This window comes from Cydia splendana, chromosome 25, assembly GCF_910591565.1.
Source record: "Cydia splendana chromosome 25, ilCydSple1.2, whole genome shotgun sequence".
Classification (NCBI taxonomy): Eukaryota; Metazoa; Arthropoda; class Insecta; order Lepidoptera; family Tortricidae; genus Cydia; species Cydia splendana.
Genome location: NC_085984.1, coordinates 1,461,538 through 1,479,401, shown reverse-complemented (window position 1 = coordinate 1,479,401; position 17,864 = coordinate 1,461,538). Strand labels below are relative to the sequence as shown.

General features: G+C 39.5%; 1 protein-coding gene across 2 annotated transcripts in view; it reads right to left on the bottom strand.

Moving 5' to 3' along the window:
- LOC134802734 (THO complex subunit 2-like) overlaps window positions 1-9,852 on the bottom strand; it is a 29,460-nt gene extending 19,608 nt beyond the window's left edge. Inside the window, exons 1-7 of one of the 2 annotated variants that reach the window (XM_063775402.1) lie at window positions 9,685-9,852; window positions 5,420-5,540; window positions 4,431-4,526; window positions 3,331-3,465; window positions 1,640-1,775; window positions 1,309-1,361; window positions 471-549 (exon numbers count right to left, since the gene is read on the bottom strand). In XM_063775402.1, coding sequence (XP_063631472.1) covers window positions 471-549; window positions 1,309-1,361; window positions 1,640-1,775; window positions 3,331-3,465; window positions 4,431-4,526; window positions 5,420-5,540; window positions 9,685-9,760 — 696 coding nt within the window. In that variant the 5' untranslated portion in view covers window positions 9,761-9,852. The remainder of the gene's footprint in view (window positions 1-470; window positions 550-1,308; window positions 1,362-1,639; window positions 1,776-3,330; window positions 3,466-4,430; window positions 4,527-5,419; window positions 5,541-9,684) is intronic. The other variant, XM_063775403.1, reaches the window with a different exon arrangement.
- Between the last annotated feature and the right edge of the window lie 8,012 nt (window positions 9,853-17,864).

Genomic DNA, 17,864 nt, shown 5'->3' with positions numbered 1-17,864 from the left:
AATGATATTTCGTACATAAGTTCCAAAAACTCATTGGTACAAGCCGGGTTTCGAACCCGCAATATTCAGATCGAAAGTCGTACGCTCTTACCGCTAGGCCACCAGTGCTCTACAAAATCTCTCCCGCACAGAATAAATAATAGTACTACTAGGTACAGAAGACTCACTCTCTAACAAAACGTGTCTGTTACGATCAGGACAGATATGGCCGCTAGGTGGCGACAGCGCCACGCGCGGCTTGTGGCTAGCCACCAAAATTGGTGTGGAACAGATGTACATTTAGCTACCTGTTGCAAAGCGATGAAATCGCGGAGTGAGCCACGCCTGCCTGCACCAACATACTTATCTATCTCTCTGTTTGACCCAATGGATGAAGAATGCCATTAAATTCTCCATTTGTATTTTTGTCTTCATTTGTGAAATAAAAATTGAATAAATATAAAAGTTAATAAAAATAAAATTGAAGGTACCTTTTCAGTGACGATGTGGGATTCCTCGGCCTCAATCTCATTGGGCTGATCAGAATCGTCCGCTAAAGACAGGAACTTGCTGAAAACATTATGATGTTGTCAAATTGGTTAGAGTTAGACCAAGATATGTCTGCAACGATTTTGATAGCATACGCAGTGCAAGGGTTATTTTAAACGTCAAACTTCTATGAAATTATGACATCGTATTAGAAATAACACTTTTTTAAATACATACAACTTTATTAATAATTCAATAAATATATACATTGAAAAATTTAAGGTAGGTAGAGAAGGGGTTGCAATCGAAAGAAATAACACTTGCACTGCATATGGAATCAAGATCGTTGCAGACTTATCTTGATCTCACAGCTCACTCTAGTAATGAAATGAATATTTATTTTTCAGGCAACTATTGACCCATAGATAAATACCTTAAAACTAGCATACATATTATTATGAAATATATCTTTAAACTAAAAACACACAATTATGGCTGCGCTATACTGAATATAATGAGAATATAATATAATGAGCTTACTGTTGAGCTAAGCTAAGTCTGCACTGCCCTGGCAACTACGAAATGTAAAACCCCTTTAAGGATGACTCACGTTAGACTGGGCCGTGTCCGGGCCGGAGCTTCTGGCGCATCGTTTACTATGGAAAGCATCACGTGATCGCCTGTCATGTCATAGAAAAGTAAGCGCCGGAAGCTCCGGCCCGGACACGGCCCGGTCTAACGTGAGTCATCCTTAAGACAACAATCTCGAGGCTACTCCGTCACGGCGGCACTCGTCCTAATTTCGTTGCAGACTTATCTTGGTCTAACATTATTAATTACCTTTGTATTTCTCCTTCGGTGGGTTTCTTCTCATTGTTGGTCGTCAGAGCAATCTAGGACAAAACGAATTATATTTTATTTCAATTACACATTATAGCAGTTTATGTGAGTAATTAATGTATGACATAATGAAATGCTTTTTTTAATGCCTTCCATTATGACTGTAATGTGACATATTAAAATACGAGTGCGCTGTCAAGACAGAAGAATTGGAGGTAGGCTGTCACCCGACCTCTAGATGAGAAGGACTAGTTTTCGATAGTACCTACCTTCTCAAGACGTTTGTAAAGTAGACTAAATGGTCTATAACTATAAGTTTTTGTGACTCTACCACTATATCGGGTCCAGGAGGCGACGGTGACGCCCTCTTCACGGGCTTGTCACAGTCCTTCTCGTTGACGTTGGTTCGGCGGTCCACGGACTTGTCCTCAGATAGCTCGTATACGGGGCCTGCGGCTGGGCCGCCTCTGTAAACAATCATCATCATTAACTTAAGAGTTATTCTCTTGTCGGTGGAGTATCTCACAGCTTTCCCTATCCTGCGCCAGCTCTTTGACTTTTTGATACGACACGCCCCTACTTTTTCTATGACTTGCTCCAAAAAGCTGCTTCTGGGTTTTCCTCTACCTCGCTCGCAAGATATCCTCCTATCCGCCCCTCCTGGGGGCCGATTTTTGAATTTCGATCGCTCGATTTCGTCACTCGAAAATCGGTGGAAAACGGCGAAATGCAAATTTTTGTAATACAAGCGATCGAAATTTTGAATCTATTGGTATTGACCACTCGATTTCAATTCTATTAGTAGAATTTAAAAACGAAATACACGAAATCGAGTGGTCGAAATTCAAAAATCGGCACCCTGGATAGTTTTAAAGAAGTGGTTGGGTCGTCGGTCGTGTCCAATCATTTTTCCGCGTCTATTTGCAATGGTGTCGTAAAATTAAAGGGGCCCAGGGATTACCAGTTCGCCGGACGATATCAGCCTGTCAGTTGTTCGGAACTGTCACCTTTTGCGATTAACTGACGGGCTGATGTCGTCTGGCGAACTGGTAATCTGTGGGCCCCTTGACAAATATAGCCGGTCTGGCATACAAGTTTTGTCAGTTAAAGCAGGGCTCTCCAAACCCAGGCCCGCGGGCCAAATCCGGCCCGCGAAGCGTTCCAATCCGGCCCGCCGACAGTGGTCTAATCCGGCCCGCGGGAGCCAGGCTCCAGGTGTTCACAGCCCTAAGGTAAAAAAGTTTGGAGACCCCTGAGTTAAAGGAACAAACTTAAAAAAAGGATACAATATTTTCCATTTTAAATGTACCTACATACCTACTAGAAACTGTGATATGCTTGATCAAGAAGAAAAAAACCGGCCAAGTGCGAGTCGGACTCGCACACGAAGGGTTCCGTACCATTATCTATAAAAACGGTCACCCATCCAAGTACTGACTCCGCCCGACGTTGCTTAACTTCGGTCAAAAATCACGTTTGTTGTATGGGAGCCCCACTTAAATCTTTATTTTATTCTGTTTTTAGTATTTGTTGTTATAGCGGCAACAGAAATACATCATCTGTGAAAATTTCAGCTGTCTAGCACTATCACAGATCACGAGGTACAGCCTGGTGACAGACGGACGGACGGACAGCGGTGTCTTAGTAATAGGGTCCCGTTTTACTCTTTGGGTACGAAACCCTAATACGGTTCAAACGTTCGGTTCTGGTCTTCATTAGCAGTTCCACTTCACCAAATGGCACTATTTTAAAAGCAAATTCTTGATTTGTTATAATGCAAAACACCAAAATCACTTGATCACTATACTTATGTACCTATATGCCTTTAAGATTTGAGGAGCTCCCTCGATTTCTCATGGATCCCATCATTCGCCAAAAATGGGATCAACTTGGAACTATACCTAAACTTTAAAACAAAAAAAAAACGATTCGGTCTACCCAGAGTCTGACTGAGGTAAGAAACATAAAAAAATACGGTCAAAGATAACCTACTTTTTGAAGTCGGTTAAAAACGCAACATACTTAGGTAAGAAGCTACTGTCAACAGGGGGCGGTTTCTTCATCTTGTACATGTGGCTCCAGGGGGCTGCCGGCAGGGTCTCCCAGGGTTGTCCTAGCACTCGGGTCCAGACCTCGCCGCGGACGACCACCAAACACCTGGGGAAAGTAGGTACACAGTTCAAATGGTCAACGGCGCCGGAGTTTCAAGTTATACTGCCGATGGTCCCGGGTTTCCCGGGGGTGCCGACCTGTCTGGCCTAGTGGGTTAGTACCATAGAGAAAAAAATACATAGAGTGCTCACTCCATACATCAGTTTTAGTTGGTTTTAGTACCATAACGACTATTATTTTCGTAGTAGACATCTAGCATCGAGTAGCGGAATTATCAGTACTGCTACTTGACAATAGATGTTCCGACGACCGAAAAGTCTAATGGTTTTCAGCTAATATTATAACCGGATTAACCAGAACTCTATTTTCAACTCCTTCTGCTTTTAATATTAGTTGTAAATTGTTGTTCATTACAATTTCCGTGAGTCGCGACAGTAGAGAATAGGGAATATTAGGCAAAGCTCTGCGTAGGTGGCACAAGTAGCACATACAGTAAACAAACATCAATGACACATCATGCGTCACTACGTCAATCACATGGCCTACCGTGAAACACGACAATCCAAAGTTCGGTTTCTGCCTCTCTATCACTCTTGCATATTCGAGCGATAAAGAGGCAGATAACTAAATTTCGATTTTTGCGTTTACCGGTAGGCCCTTGTTAACAAACCGCCTTGATGCATCAATGTATTTTTTTATTGTCTGTGAAAACTTGTCAAAAAACAGTTTAAGGCACAGTAAGTATAAGTTAGTCTATGAATTTACTAGAGTCGGTAGTGCTGCACTCTGGCGGCAGAACATTGCAGTAATATCCCCTATTCTAGTATCAAGTACTGATAATTCTGTTACTCGATGCTAGATGTCGACTGCGAAAATAATAGTCGTTTTAGTGTCAAAACTGATGTATGGAGTGAGCACTCTATTCTTACTGTTTCTCTTTGGTAGTACCCGTCACTACCCACTAGGCTAGACAGGTAGTCAATATATGTAGGCTATGTAGCTGTATTTACCTTAGTCGGGTGCAGCAGTAGGGGAACTGCATGTTGGTATCCTCGACCACTTCTTCGCATTCTATGGCGGATTCTGGTGCCTCCACACGCTTGCAGCTAAAAACATAAATCCGTTAACATCACTTTTCATAGCCAATGCTTAATTTTAATGTCTATAGCTATAGTCTGTATCTTTAGGTATTTTTACAAATTTATAAATTTTCGGGTACCTACTTAACATTTAGGTTTTGGTAAACCAACTAAATACAAGATCGCCTGGATCTGTCACTGAACGACCTGACTTTAACCTACATTATTTGATCATGTAATGTTTTCATCTACTCTCAACTGGCTTAAGGAGCCATTTGGGGGTAGATTTTGTTTGCTTTTATTTAAATACCTAAAGATACAGAGTATAGAAATGATTAATTACGATATATATTTTCAATATTTACATAATCAATTTCCGACGAAACCTAATGTCACCTGGGGCATAGTCCTCAGGACACTGGCCGCATTTCCCCGCTGTATGGCTAAACTAAAACGTTGGGCAAAATATGACCCTGCTCAGACACCCCAACAAGATTCCGGAAAATTTTCTTTATTAGGATTTTGGTGTCTGACGATCAAGGCCCAAACTTCTTTTACAAAAATGCGTATAAGTAGTTTTAAATGCAAGACAGAGGCCAAATTTATTAAACTAGGAACTAGACTATCTTTGCTTTTAGGGTTCCTTAGTTCCAGTCCTTGGGTCCATGGATTCTTGAGCTTTAGATTTATAGCATAGATGGATTTGAGTGTACCTAAGTTGATGCCTGAGTTGATGTTGTTTTGACAACCAACCATAGACTCGGAGCGTGAGTCTCGCGACCTAAACGTGTAAGCGCCATACATTTTTACGGCGCTTACGACGTTTTTTTCGCATGGTACAGATACGATTGCGACAATTTCATTGTTTGGTATGGCCAGAGTATGGCTTATCTATAGTAATAATATCTCAATGATCTCACCCGACAGTGTATATAGCCAGGTTCCGTCCGCCAGGCTGGCAGCGGTGCCGCGTGCAGGAATACGCGTCTGCCCATTCGGTGTATGCTGCGTGCGTCTTCATTGTGCGGGGGTCCGTGCAGTCTGCAAGATAAACAGGGGTAATCTCAATTCAAAAAATGTAGTCTGCAAGTAGGCCTTAAAAATCAAACATCGTGTTGTGTGTCGATCCGGTGACATCCCTAGTGCGCAAAATGTTCAAGGTAATAAACAAGACCAAGTGCGGGTAGTTGAAAAACTCCCGCGCCTAGAAGATGTTGATGTCAACTTTAGCCAGTTTTCTCCGACACCACGGACACAACGCCGTCCTCGAAACGTCGGAGGTAAATTTAAAACTTTATTTTATGCGATTAAAACCGTGGTTAATAATAATGCCCTTAATGGGTCTTTTACGGGTCAATACAACATTTACAGGGACCTCCTGCTTCGCATTATATCTAAATGTTGCTAAGTATGTCCACGAGAAAAAACTTTAAACAGCTCCATTGAATTATTAAGGCTACAAATATAATGACCACCAAAAAATACTTTGGTACCCTAAATAAAAAAATCATGCTTACCAAAAAAAATTACTGAACACCAAAAAAGTAAGGCCTAAAAATACAAAAGTACCACCGTTTTAATTACGACTGCCCTTCAAATTGTATTCAAATACCAAATATATTGAATGACCACCAAAAATCATTAATGATCACCAAATCTTGAAGACCTAAATAAACCACTATGATTACCAAAAAATGTATACATATTACCAAATAAAGTAAACTGATGCCAAAATTACTAGCCCCTCCCGCTCAACCCCCCGTACCACGTACCACATACCTACCTAACCTAACCTACTTTTCTAGTAGCATTTCGTTATGCTACTAGAAAAGTAAGTTAAACTGCTATGCTATCAGTTAAGTGGGTTAGGTTAGGTTAGCACTGTGACCCTTACAGAAACGAAGTGGTACTATAAAAGTAGGTTAGGTTAGGTTTGAACTGCGACCTTTACAGAAACGAAATGCTACTATAAAATTGGGTTAGGTTAGGTTAGAACTGCGATCCTCACAGAACCGAAATGCTACTAGAAAAGTGGGTTAGGTTAGGTTTCAACTGCGACCCATACAGAAACGAAATACTACTAGAAAAGTGGGTTAGGTTAGATTTGAACTGTGACCCATACAGAAACGAAATGCTACTAGAAAAGTGGGTTAGATTAGGTTTGAACTGCGACCCTTACAGAACCAAACTGCTATCAGAAAATAGGGTTAGGTTAGGTTTGCATTGCGACCCTTACAGAAACCAAATGCTACTAGAAAAATGGGTTAGGTTAGGTTTGAACTGCGACCCTTACAGAAAAGAAATGCTACTGGAATAGTGGGTTAGGTTAGGTTTCAACTGCGACCCATACAGAAAATAAATGCTACTAGAAAAGTAGGTTAGGTTAGATTTGAACTGCGGCCCTTACAGAAAAGAAATGCTATCAGAAAATTGGGTTAGGTTAGGTTTGAATTGCGACCCTTACAGAAACCAAATGCTACTAGAAAAATGGGTTAGGTTAGGTTTGAACTGCGACCCTTACAGAAAAGAAATGCTACTGGAAAAGTGGGTTAGGTTAGGTTTGAACTGCGACTTTTACAGAAAAGATATGCTACTACAAAAGTGGGTTAGGTTAGGTTTGAACTGCGACCCTTACAGAAAGAAATGCTACTAGAAAAGTGGGTTAGGTTAGGTTTGAACTGCGACCCAGAAAGTAACGAAATGCTACTAGAAAAGTGGGTTAGGTTAGGTTTGAACTGCGACCCTTGCAGAAAAGAAATGCTACTAGAAAAATGGGTTAGGTTAGGTTAGAACTGCGACTGTTACAGAAATAAAATGCTACTAGAAAAAGGTGACGAAGTGGATTAATTAATTTAATAGTATTATATTAAACATTTGCACATTTTACTATGAAGTATTTGAACAAATTAAATTATTTTTCAGAAAATATTTTAATTTGTTTTTTTATCAAGTAGAAACACTACTATATAAATTATAAACTCCATCCATCTCTCTCGCTAGCTCGGTATCATCATGAGAATGATCCAGATAGAAGGTTCGAACCATACTGTTCTACCTTAGAGATGGCTAGGGGGCGCCACAAGCCTTCAGTAGGAAGTGCATATACTTGGAAAATTTGACTAATGTCGCTGTGGCCCGGTGGCCGAGTGGTTCAGGCACCTGCCGCGATAGCAGAGGACGCTGGTTCGATTCCAGCCTGGGGCACTGGAGGCCTTGGTCACTTTTTCTTAGTATATGACATTTATTTCAGTTTATAATTTATATAGTAGTGTTTCTACTTGATAAAAAAACAAATTAAAATATTTTCTGAAAAATAATTTAATTTGTTCAAATACTTCATAGTATTGATTGGCAGCGCCATCTCTCTCGCTAGCTCGGTATCATCATGAGAATGATCCAGATAGAAGGTTCGAACCATACTGTTCTACCTTAGAGATGGCTAGGGGGCGCCACAAGCCTTCAGTAGGAAGTGCATATACTTGGAAAATTTGACTAATGTCGCTGTGGCCCGGTGGCCGAGTGGTTCAGGCACCTGCCGCGATAGCAGAGGACGCTGGTTCGATTCCAGCCTGGGGCACTGGAGGCCTTGGTCACTTTTTCTTAGTATATGACATTTATTTCAGTTTATTTGCACATTTTGTATAAAAATGTGGTTACAATTTTGGTGGTCATTTACTATTTTTGGGTTTACAATGATTATTTTGGAGTAATTTGCTTTAATAGGATAGCAAGATTTAAAAATTTGGTTATAATTTTACATTAAAATGGAGTTCTAATTTTGTTGGTCATTTACTATTTTTGGGTTTAGAATGATTATTTTTGTGTCATTTTCTTTAATAGGATAGCAAGATTAAACAATTTGGTTATCATTTCACATTAAAATGGGGTTTGAAATTTGGTAATCATTTACTATTTTTGGGTTAATAATGATTAGTTTGGTGTCATTTCCGTTAAAAGGATAGTAAAATGTAATAAAATTGGTAATCATTTCACATTAAAATGGTGTTATAATTTTGGTGATCATTCATTATTTTAGGGTGGTAAAATATATTTTTTTGGTATTAATTTTTACTAAATCTGGTGATCAGTTAAATAGCAGCCAATTATTAACCCAATAAAATGACTTATGTACCTACTTCTGAAAACGGCTAAGTATAAGCGCTTAAAAAGGGAACTAATAAGAAATATTAATATTGGATGTTGTCATTAGATAAGTGAAAGGAAAATAATTGGATTAAATAAATAAATAAATAGTATCATGGCATGGTTGGTTATTAGTTGGTGAAAATTACTTAAATAAAGGGTAAACATTTGTTTAATAAACAAGTGCCAAGCCAATGATTATGAAATTTCCGTTACTTTAGCCATTGAACTATTATTACTAACGTATAGAACCGGCACACAGAACCAGTATTTTGCGCCATGAGTTGATGTGGTTTTGACAACAAACCATAGAAGCGGAGCGTAAATCTCGCGACCTAAACGCGTAAGCGCCATGCATTTTACGGCGCTTACGACGTTTTGTCCGCGTGGTACGGGTTGCGATTGAGAAATATATGGTTTAAGTAATATAATAATATTCATTATATTTTAAGACCGTAGTTGATACAATAGGTACAGAAAAAATCGTCTTGATACTCTTGATATTCCGAATGACTTTTTAAATTTGAAGCAAACTCTGTTCAAAATTATTGAATAGTTTTGAATATTCAGCAGTAGTTTTTTATAAACGTTTGCACTAAAACTCTTTACACTTAGATATTTTGGCCCAAGATTGTATGAAAATGTTATCGGTCTCATTTCTGCGCTCATCACACTAAGGTGATCGTACTTGTGCTCGACATGCTAATGAATGAATGAAATGAATGAATATATATACCTAAATGCCCATTTCGGGATTCGAACTAGGCTAAATGATCACCATCGTGAGCGCGGACTTCTGGCCGAAGGGTGTGGTGTTTCGGCGGTTCCGTGGGAATCTGACAAATCCTACACCGGAACATGCGACACAACTGAAAACCGCCGTGTCGCCGAAATAATTTTTGGCTTGTAAGATTTTTACTATTGTATGTATGTTAGTTTGTAAGGTATGTATCTATGGGCCTTAGTTGCCTGATAATAAATTATATTTAATTTAATTTTAATTTAATGAACGGTAAAAGAAATAATATGGGAATATTCTTACATTCCTCCTTCTGGGTGTCCTTCGCCGGTTCGGCATACACCATCACCACACAACAGACGAGATATATAACATACATGATGTAAATATTGTCTGTTAGTTATTCGCTCGTCATGCCAGAATGGCGGCGAGACACTGAACGTGCCGGGAGACCGAAGAAGGCCTAGTTGTTACTTGTACAGTCGCATAGTTAAGCAGTATGTTTTAACCGCCTTCAAAAAAAGGAGGTTCTCTATTCCTACCTCATTTGGCTTTTTTAGGAATGTTTGACGCTAGAACGGTCGGAGCTGATGCGTTCGTGAGATTTTTACGATGGGTGATCGGTGATCATCGGATGCTTTCTATAGAAAACGAGGTGTAGGACGCCTTGGCTCGGACCCGAACCAGACTTTTCTAATAGAATAGAACAAGTCAGAACAGAACAGAACAGAACAGAACAGAACAGAATAGAATAGAATAGAATAGAATGTCATTTAATCAAGTAGGATTTTACTATAGATAGCGTGAGTGTCATTTATTGGCCATTAAATACCATGTCGAGTTTAACTGATACATATTATTACTTTCTACAATTAGTCCTAGCTAAGGTGGCAGTGATTTTGATAGCCCAGACTGTGCAAGTGTTATTTAAACTTCATAATTTCATAGATGTTTGAAGTTTAAATTAACACTTGCACAGTCTGGGCATCAAAATCGCTGCCAATATAGCTTGGTCTAACTTTAACATTTTCCCACTTTCCACCGCCACTGTACTATGTTTTGCAAACAATCGCTGCTTACAAACAGAACACAAGGATTGTATCCGGACCTTCGAAATCTCACAAACATTCAAACTCGTCGATCAAGGCAAAAGGCACCGTATACCCTTAACAATAAATACAAGGGTGAAGGAATCAGGAGCGACAATAGTTATGAGAATCTGAAATTTTGAAAAAAGATAGAGATAGTTTTTTAGAATTGAACGCATTTCCTGAGTACTTACATCCAAAGGAAAACGTTACACTGAAATGGGTCATTAAGACACAAATAAACTGCTACCTTCAGGCCATTTCGAACGTATCTACACTGATATCAAGATGACATCTAATCTAAAAATATAATACATACCTAGAAACAAAACATAATTAAATAACTAACATACAAAACTTAAAAACTAAATCTAAAAATAAATAAAACTAATCTTAAAATAAATAATTACAAACTATCCCCCTGCGGAATGGTGCCGTAGATGCTGGCAGCATTTCCTCGCTGTATCGCAATACTTATTCTTTGTACGAGGAAGCTGCCAGCTCTACGATCACCTAAAAATAATATCATTTTTGTAGAAATCGCGAAGCGTCTGGTTGACATAACTGGTGACCGAAGAGCTGGCGGCTTCCTCACACAACGTATCAGCATTTTAGGTTTAAGCTAGTTATTAATTTAGTTTGGTATTTGGTAGACCGGGAGATAGTGACACATTTTACTGGATCATTTGTACCAGTATGGCGGTTCGTCAGGGGTCTAAGTACGTAATGAAGGAAAGAAAAATGATGGTCATAGCGCTGGTACCGGCGGCCCAATCGCGTGGGCGTTAGTCGAACGTGTCTGATAAAATACGAGTGTCGAACGATTTGTTCCACAAAAATCCCCGTATTTTCCGATAGTCCATAAAAAAGAAGTAGGCGGTAGCGTAATGCCATACTTCTCCGGTGTGACTTACAGCCGGCCATACTGAGGCGAACACATTAATTAAAAAAAAAAACAATTCAATCATTTGTGCCAAGCTAATTTTTGCACAGGTGATCATCGTCGAGCAGCCATTCATGGACATCACCATGCATACTTTTCCGATGGTTCCAAATGGCCGCCAAGGGAGTTAATTTTTTTTTTTTTTTTGGCAAACGATTTGTACCATCTTGAAATTTTTTTTCAATACTTTCTGTGTGATCATAAATGGAAATCTCATGATGCCTGTAGGAGGTGGCAAATGTGTTCAATTTTTTTTTTTTATTTCGTGTATGGTGCCCCTTTTTCCCCCTATTAGAAGTATGGCAAATATAATAATGGTCACATTGCATCATATAATTTCCAAAAATCCAAATGCCATACTGGTACAAATCGTCAAAAAAAATTTTTTTTTATGTCTTGGCTTAAGTCTCACAGTCGTCCACCCCGTAGTTATAATCTGGAATAATTTTTTTAGGTATAATTGTATCCAAACAAACAGAATATGATGATGCCATGCTGTAAAAAATTATTTTACGTATTGTATAGTCGTATTTTTGAAACGTGTCGATTAAATAAGTTTTTCAAGTATGGCAGCACTTTTTCCCCCTACTATAAGTATGGCAATTATAATAACGGTCACATTTTATCAAATACTTTCCAAAAATTTAAATGCAACACTGGTACAAATCTTTTAGCAAAAAAAAAATTAACTCCCTTGCGGCGGTATGGCGGCCATTTGGAACCGTCCGAAAAGTATGGCATGGTGATGTCCATGAATGGCTGCTCGACGATGATCACCTGTGCAAAAATTAGCTTGGCACAAATGGTTGAATTGTTTTTTTTTTATTTATGTGTTCGCCTCAGTATGGCGGGGGCGGGCTGTAAGTCACACCGGAGAAGTATGGCATTACGCTACCGCCTACTTCTTTTTTATGGACTATCGGAAAATACGAGGATTTTTGTGGAACAAATCGTTCGACACTCGTATTTTATCCCACACGTTCGACTAACGCCCACGCGATTGGGCCGCCGGTACCAGCGCTATGACCATCATTTTTCTTTCCTTCATTACGTACTTAGACCCCTGACGAACCGCCATACTGGTACAAATGACCCAGTAAAATGTGTCACTATCTCCCGGTCTATGGTAAGAGCGCTGGTGGCCTAGCGTACTAGAGCGTGGGACTTTCAATCCGGAGGTCGCGGGTTCGAACCCCGGCTCGTACCAATGAGTTTCGGAACTTATGTACGAAATATCATTTGATATTTACCAGTTGCTTTTCGGTGAAGAAAAACATCGTGAGGAAACCGGACTAATCCCAATAAGTCCTAGTTTCCCCTCTGGGTTAGAAGATCAGATGGCAGTCGCTTTCGTAAAAACTAGTGGCTACGTAAATTAGTTGTCAAGCGGACCCCAGGCTCCCATATGAGCCGTGGTAAAATGCCGGGATAACGCGAGGAAGAAGATAAACTGTTAAAATTCAGGCCAACGTACACTGATATCAGGATGATATCTAAATAAAGATTTGCCGATCGGTCTGGCCTAGTGGATAGTGACCCTGCCTATGAAGCCGACGGTCCCGGGTTCGAATCCCGGTAAGGGGCATTTATTTGTGTGATGAACGCAGATATTTGGTCCTGAGTTATGGCTGTTTTCTATGTATACCTAATAAGTATGTATAAATTTATCTATATATGTACGTATGTATATCGTCCCCTAGTATCTACCCATAGCACAAGCTTTGCTTAGTTTGGGGCTAAGTCGATCTGTGCAATGATAAACCACTATGATTACCTACCATAAAATGTAGGTATAAAGTATGATGATAGCTAGCCCCTCCCGCTCAAACCCCTGTACACCGCACCGCATGCGCCGTTAAGGGGTTAGGTTAGGTTTGAACTGCGATCCTCACAGAACCGAACAAAAGTGGGTTAGGTTAGATTAGAACTGCGAGCCTTACAGAAACGAAATGCTACTAGAAAAGTGGGTTTGATTAGGTTCGAACTGCGATCCTCACAGAACCGAACTGCTATCAGAGAAGTGGGTTAGGTTAGTCTAGAACTACGACCCTTACAGAAACGAAATGCTACTAGAAAACTGGGTGGTTTTACCTCCTTTTCTACATAGTGCACCATCTACAATAATCTTTCACCGGCCCCCATAGAAGTCGGTTTTTTTTTCTTAAAAATTATTTTGATCTAATTTGATTGGCCTATTGACTCTTAACGCCTACACATTCCATGTTATTTACATTACACAGCTATAGTAACCGTTAACCTTGATTTTAAGATAGTAATAAAATAACTCCATATGTGTACAGTCAGCAGCTGAAGTTGCTAAGCGGGCGAAGTGTTCAAAATGATCTTGACGCGACTTTATTGTTAAGAGAATAAGAGCGTGTCAAGGTAATTTAGAACACATCGCCCGCTTAGTAACTTCTGCTGCTAACTGTACCTATAATCCTGTTTAAAGCAAACTTGAAACGGCTTTAATAGAGCGGACCTATTACAATAAGTGTTTTTAGGGTTCCGTACCCAAAGGGTAAAACGGGACCTTATTACTAAGACTCCGCTGTCCGTCTGTCTGTCACCAGGCTGTATCTTATGAACCGTGATAGCTAGGCATTTGAAATTTTCACAGATGATGTATTTCTGTTGCCGTTATAACAAAAGATACTAAAAACAGAATATAATAAATATTTAAATGGAGCTCCCATACAACAAACGAGGTTTATTTGCCGTTTTTTGCGTAGGCGGTACGGAACCCTTCGTGCGCGAGTCCGACTCGCACTTGGCCGGATTTTTATTTTTCTTCCTGTCACTTTGGGTACAACCAAATACTTAATATTTTTTTATGTTTTTGTGCATTAAGGCCGTGAGACTGATGATTAGGTCAGATTTCTTGGAGGGTTCTTGAGAAAGCCATTTGAAAAATTACAAATGTAGCCATTTTCTTTGCTATTGAGTGTAGTATTAAGAATTGTAATTATATAAGTACCTATATGTGAGGATTAACCAAGTTTTTATTAAATTTGCTTCGTTAGTGTTACTTTACGTAAGTATATTTTTATTTATTTATTTATTTGCTATGATAATACAATTACTACTACTACTATTTTTGGTTTCACGGCACGGGCCAATAAATCCCGGTCTTTTGATAGGCTTGCGTGGGGATATAGATCCAACACGTAGAGGCCCCTTGGAGAGCTATAATGTCATGTAGAACGCCTACTGGAACCCGTTCACAGGCGCAACAATAAACACCCGTGAACCGGTCGCGAACGCTACTACTACTATTATTATTACTGAATGCAATAGTTTTAATATACAATGTGGTCGTTGCCCGTGGATCCCCGAATCGGGAATAAAACGAACTCTCGCGCAGCCAGCCCCCCACTTGTCGCCATGCTGCGCACCGCCGTCATCCTGCTCCTCGCGTCGCGGGTGAGTCATCCGACCGTTACTATATTTACATTATTTACAGTACTTACATAGTGCGGTACTGTAAAGGGGACGGCCTATATGGGAGGACGCTGTGGGCATAGATAAACAGCAGATCACTTCTTTTCAGTTTTATATTTTCTCAGCTAGTTCACAATTAAATATCTACACCGATGCCTGCCTCTAATCCAATGCCCATTGCGCACCGCGTTCCATTTGACAGCGGGCTTAAAAATTCTAAATGTGAATATCGTGACTAGCCAGTCACAGATTAAAAAACCGGGCAAGTGCGAGTCGGACTCGCGCACGAAGGGTTCCGTACCATAATGCAAAAAAAAAAAAAAAGCAAAAACAAAAACGGTCACCCATCCAAATACTGACCACTCCCGACGTTGCTTAACTTTGGTCAAAAATCACGTTTGTTGTATGGGAGCCCCATTTAAATCTTTATTTTATTCTGTTTTTAGTATTTGTTGTTATAGCGGCAACAGAAATACATCATCTGTGAAAATTTCAACTGTTCGTGAGATACAGCCTGGTGACAGACGGACGGACGGACGGACGGACGGACGGACAGCGAAGTCTTAGTAATAGGGTCCCGTTTTACCCTTTGGGTACGGAACCCTAAAAAGACTGTGAAGGTTGTAAACCTTTACAGTACGTTACAAGCGAGGTACAGGCATGTGATGCGGAGGGATGAAAGTCATGTGACGAGAAAGGTATTACGAATGAATGTGAAGGGAAGTAACGGGAGAGGAAACCGAGGAAAAGGTGGATGGACTGTGTGAGAGATGATATGAAATGAAACGAATGATGAGATGACGGGCGACAGAGAGGTATGGAAGAGAAAGACATGCTGCGCCGTCCCCAAGTGAACGGGAAAAGGGCAAGAGAATGATGACTTACATAGTGCGGTCATTAGCACAATACGTGCCTATGGGGCTATTCACAAATTACGTCATTTCAAATTAGGGGGGGGGGGGTCTGGACATCGGATGATGGTAGCATGACGTAGGAGGAAACGGGGTCATTCGAAGCATGATTTTTCGAAGATTTTAGGGGATGGGGGGGTCAAAAATCGTCAAAAAACAATGACGTAATTTCTGTCGAAAATTTAAAGGGCCGGTACTGTAAAACGTTGTACAATACACGTGCGAAAAATTCGCAAATCAAGTCGATTTAAAACACTCCCTTCGTGTTTTAATTTATCGCCACTCGTCGCGAATTTCCTACTTTTCGCTCTAATATCGTAATGTACTAATTTCACATCACCTATTCGACCGGAGGGATCAAAGTGGCACTTTTTCTCCTTGCTAGGAGGGATCAAAGTGGATCTTTTCTTTTCAAGGAATTTGCTCTGGCGCCTTTTTGATTGTCATCTGTCAAATGCTGTGAAATATACTGGTAAGTAAAAAGTACAGGTTTTCTTTCATAAAGTCACTATACTGCAAAATGTAATTCAAGACCAAAAAAAGTACGACAATGTTGCCACTGCAATAATTTGTTTGTAAAATAGTAAATTCCTTTTGGTAAATAATCACGCTAAGATAATTTATTTATTAGTCATTTTACTCCTACTATTTAAAAAGGTACTTTTATTTATTTATTTTTACATAAATACAAGACGCGCTAGTAAAAAGTGGCAACATTTTCTTACTTTTTTTGGTCTTGAATTACGTTTTGCAATATAATTAAAACCACGAAATCCTTCAAATTTCATTAAGTACCATTTCGAACCTTGTCACAGTGATCTATAGATATATTATATATCCTAGTATGAAATCCCTCGACTTTCTTATTGTTACTGTGACAAGGTACAAAATGGTTCGGAAATTAAATTCTTTGACTACAATAAATAGTACATTAGGGGCTATTCATAAATTACCTACTAACATGACATGATACCTATTTTAATCGTGACATATTATTTCAATTGTATTTTTAATTTAATGAACATAATGATTATTGTAATTTTAATTCTAGACATACATTTTTTATTATTCTCAATAATGTGATGATAACTTGTATTTTTTATTTTATGATGTTGACATGTAATATTTTAAGAATATTATGAATAAATGAGTATGGTATGAGTACGTCTAATTGGGGGGGGGGGGGGGGGGTCTGGACATCGGAAGATGGTAGCATGACGTAGGAGGAAACGGGGTCATTCGAAGGGGGGGGGGGGGTCAAAAATCGTCAAAAAATGATGACGTAATTTATGAACAGCCCCTTACGATACAAGTGCGAAAAGTAGGAAATTCGCAACGAGTGGCGATAAATTAAATCGACACGAGTTGCGAATAACCTTTTCGCACGTGTATTGTACAACGTTTTACATATGGCCCTTTAAATTTTTGAAATAGACACGTATTATCCATAATCCTGCCCTAGGGCTAGGGTTGCCAGATGGTCGGGATTTGGCGGGATTCTCCCGATTTTTAGCAGGTGTTCCCGATTCCCGACAAAGTGTAAACTGTCCCGAAAAAACAGCTTCACGTTATAAAACAATAATTTCAAGTTCCGAACTGTCGTCGAGCGAGCGAGCTGACGTAGTGCCAATAATGTAAAATATCGTTGTTTTTAATACAATTACTTTAATTTGAATGTATTTTTTTTCCCGACTTAAGTCCCAAAATCCCGAAAAATTGATATTGTTTCCCGATAATAGCGCCTTTCGATCTGGCAACCCTACCTAGGGCGGTAAAGTAGCACCATATGTACTGTAAATGTACATTACTTACCTACTTACTTAATTATCATGTCGGGTATCTTTATCATTAAGACACTTGTAATTAGTAGTAGCTTGTTTATATTTAGTGACCTAAATCTGTGTTTATCTGATCAAGTATCTTCTATATATATAAAAATCAATCCCTATTTCACTTGGTCACGGCATCACGCGTGAACGGCTCGACCAATTTCGCTAATTCTTTTTTTGTTGTGTTTGTTATTGTCAGGAGAAGGTTGTTGATGAAAGAAACAATTAATTAAGTGCCAATAAAATAGATATATGTGAAACGAAGTTCGCC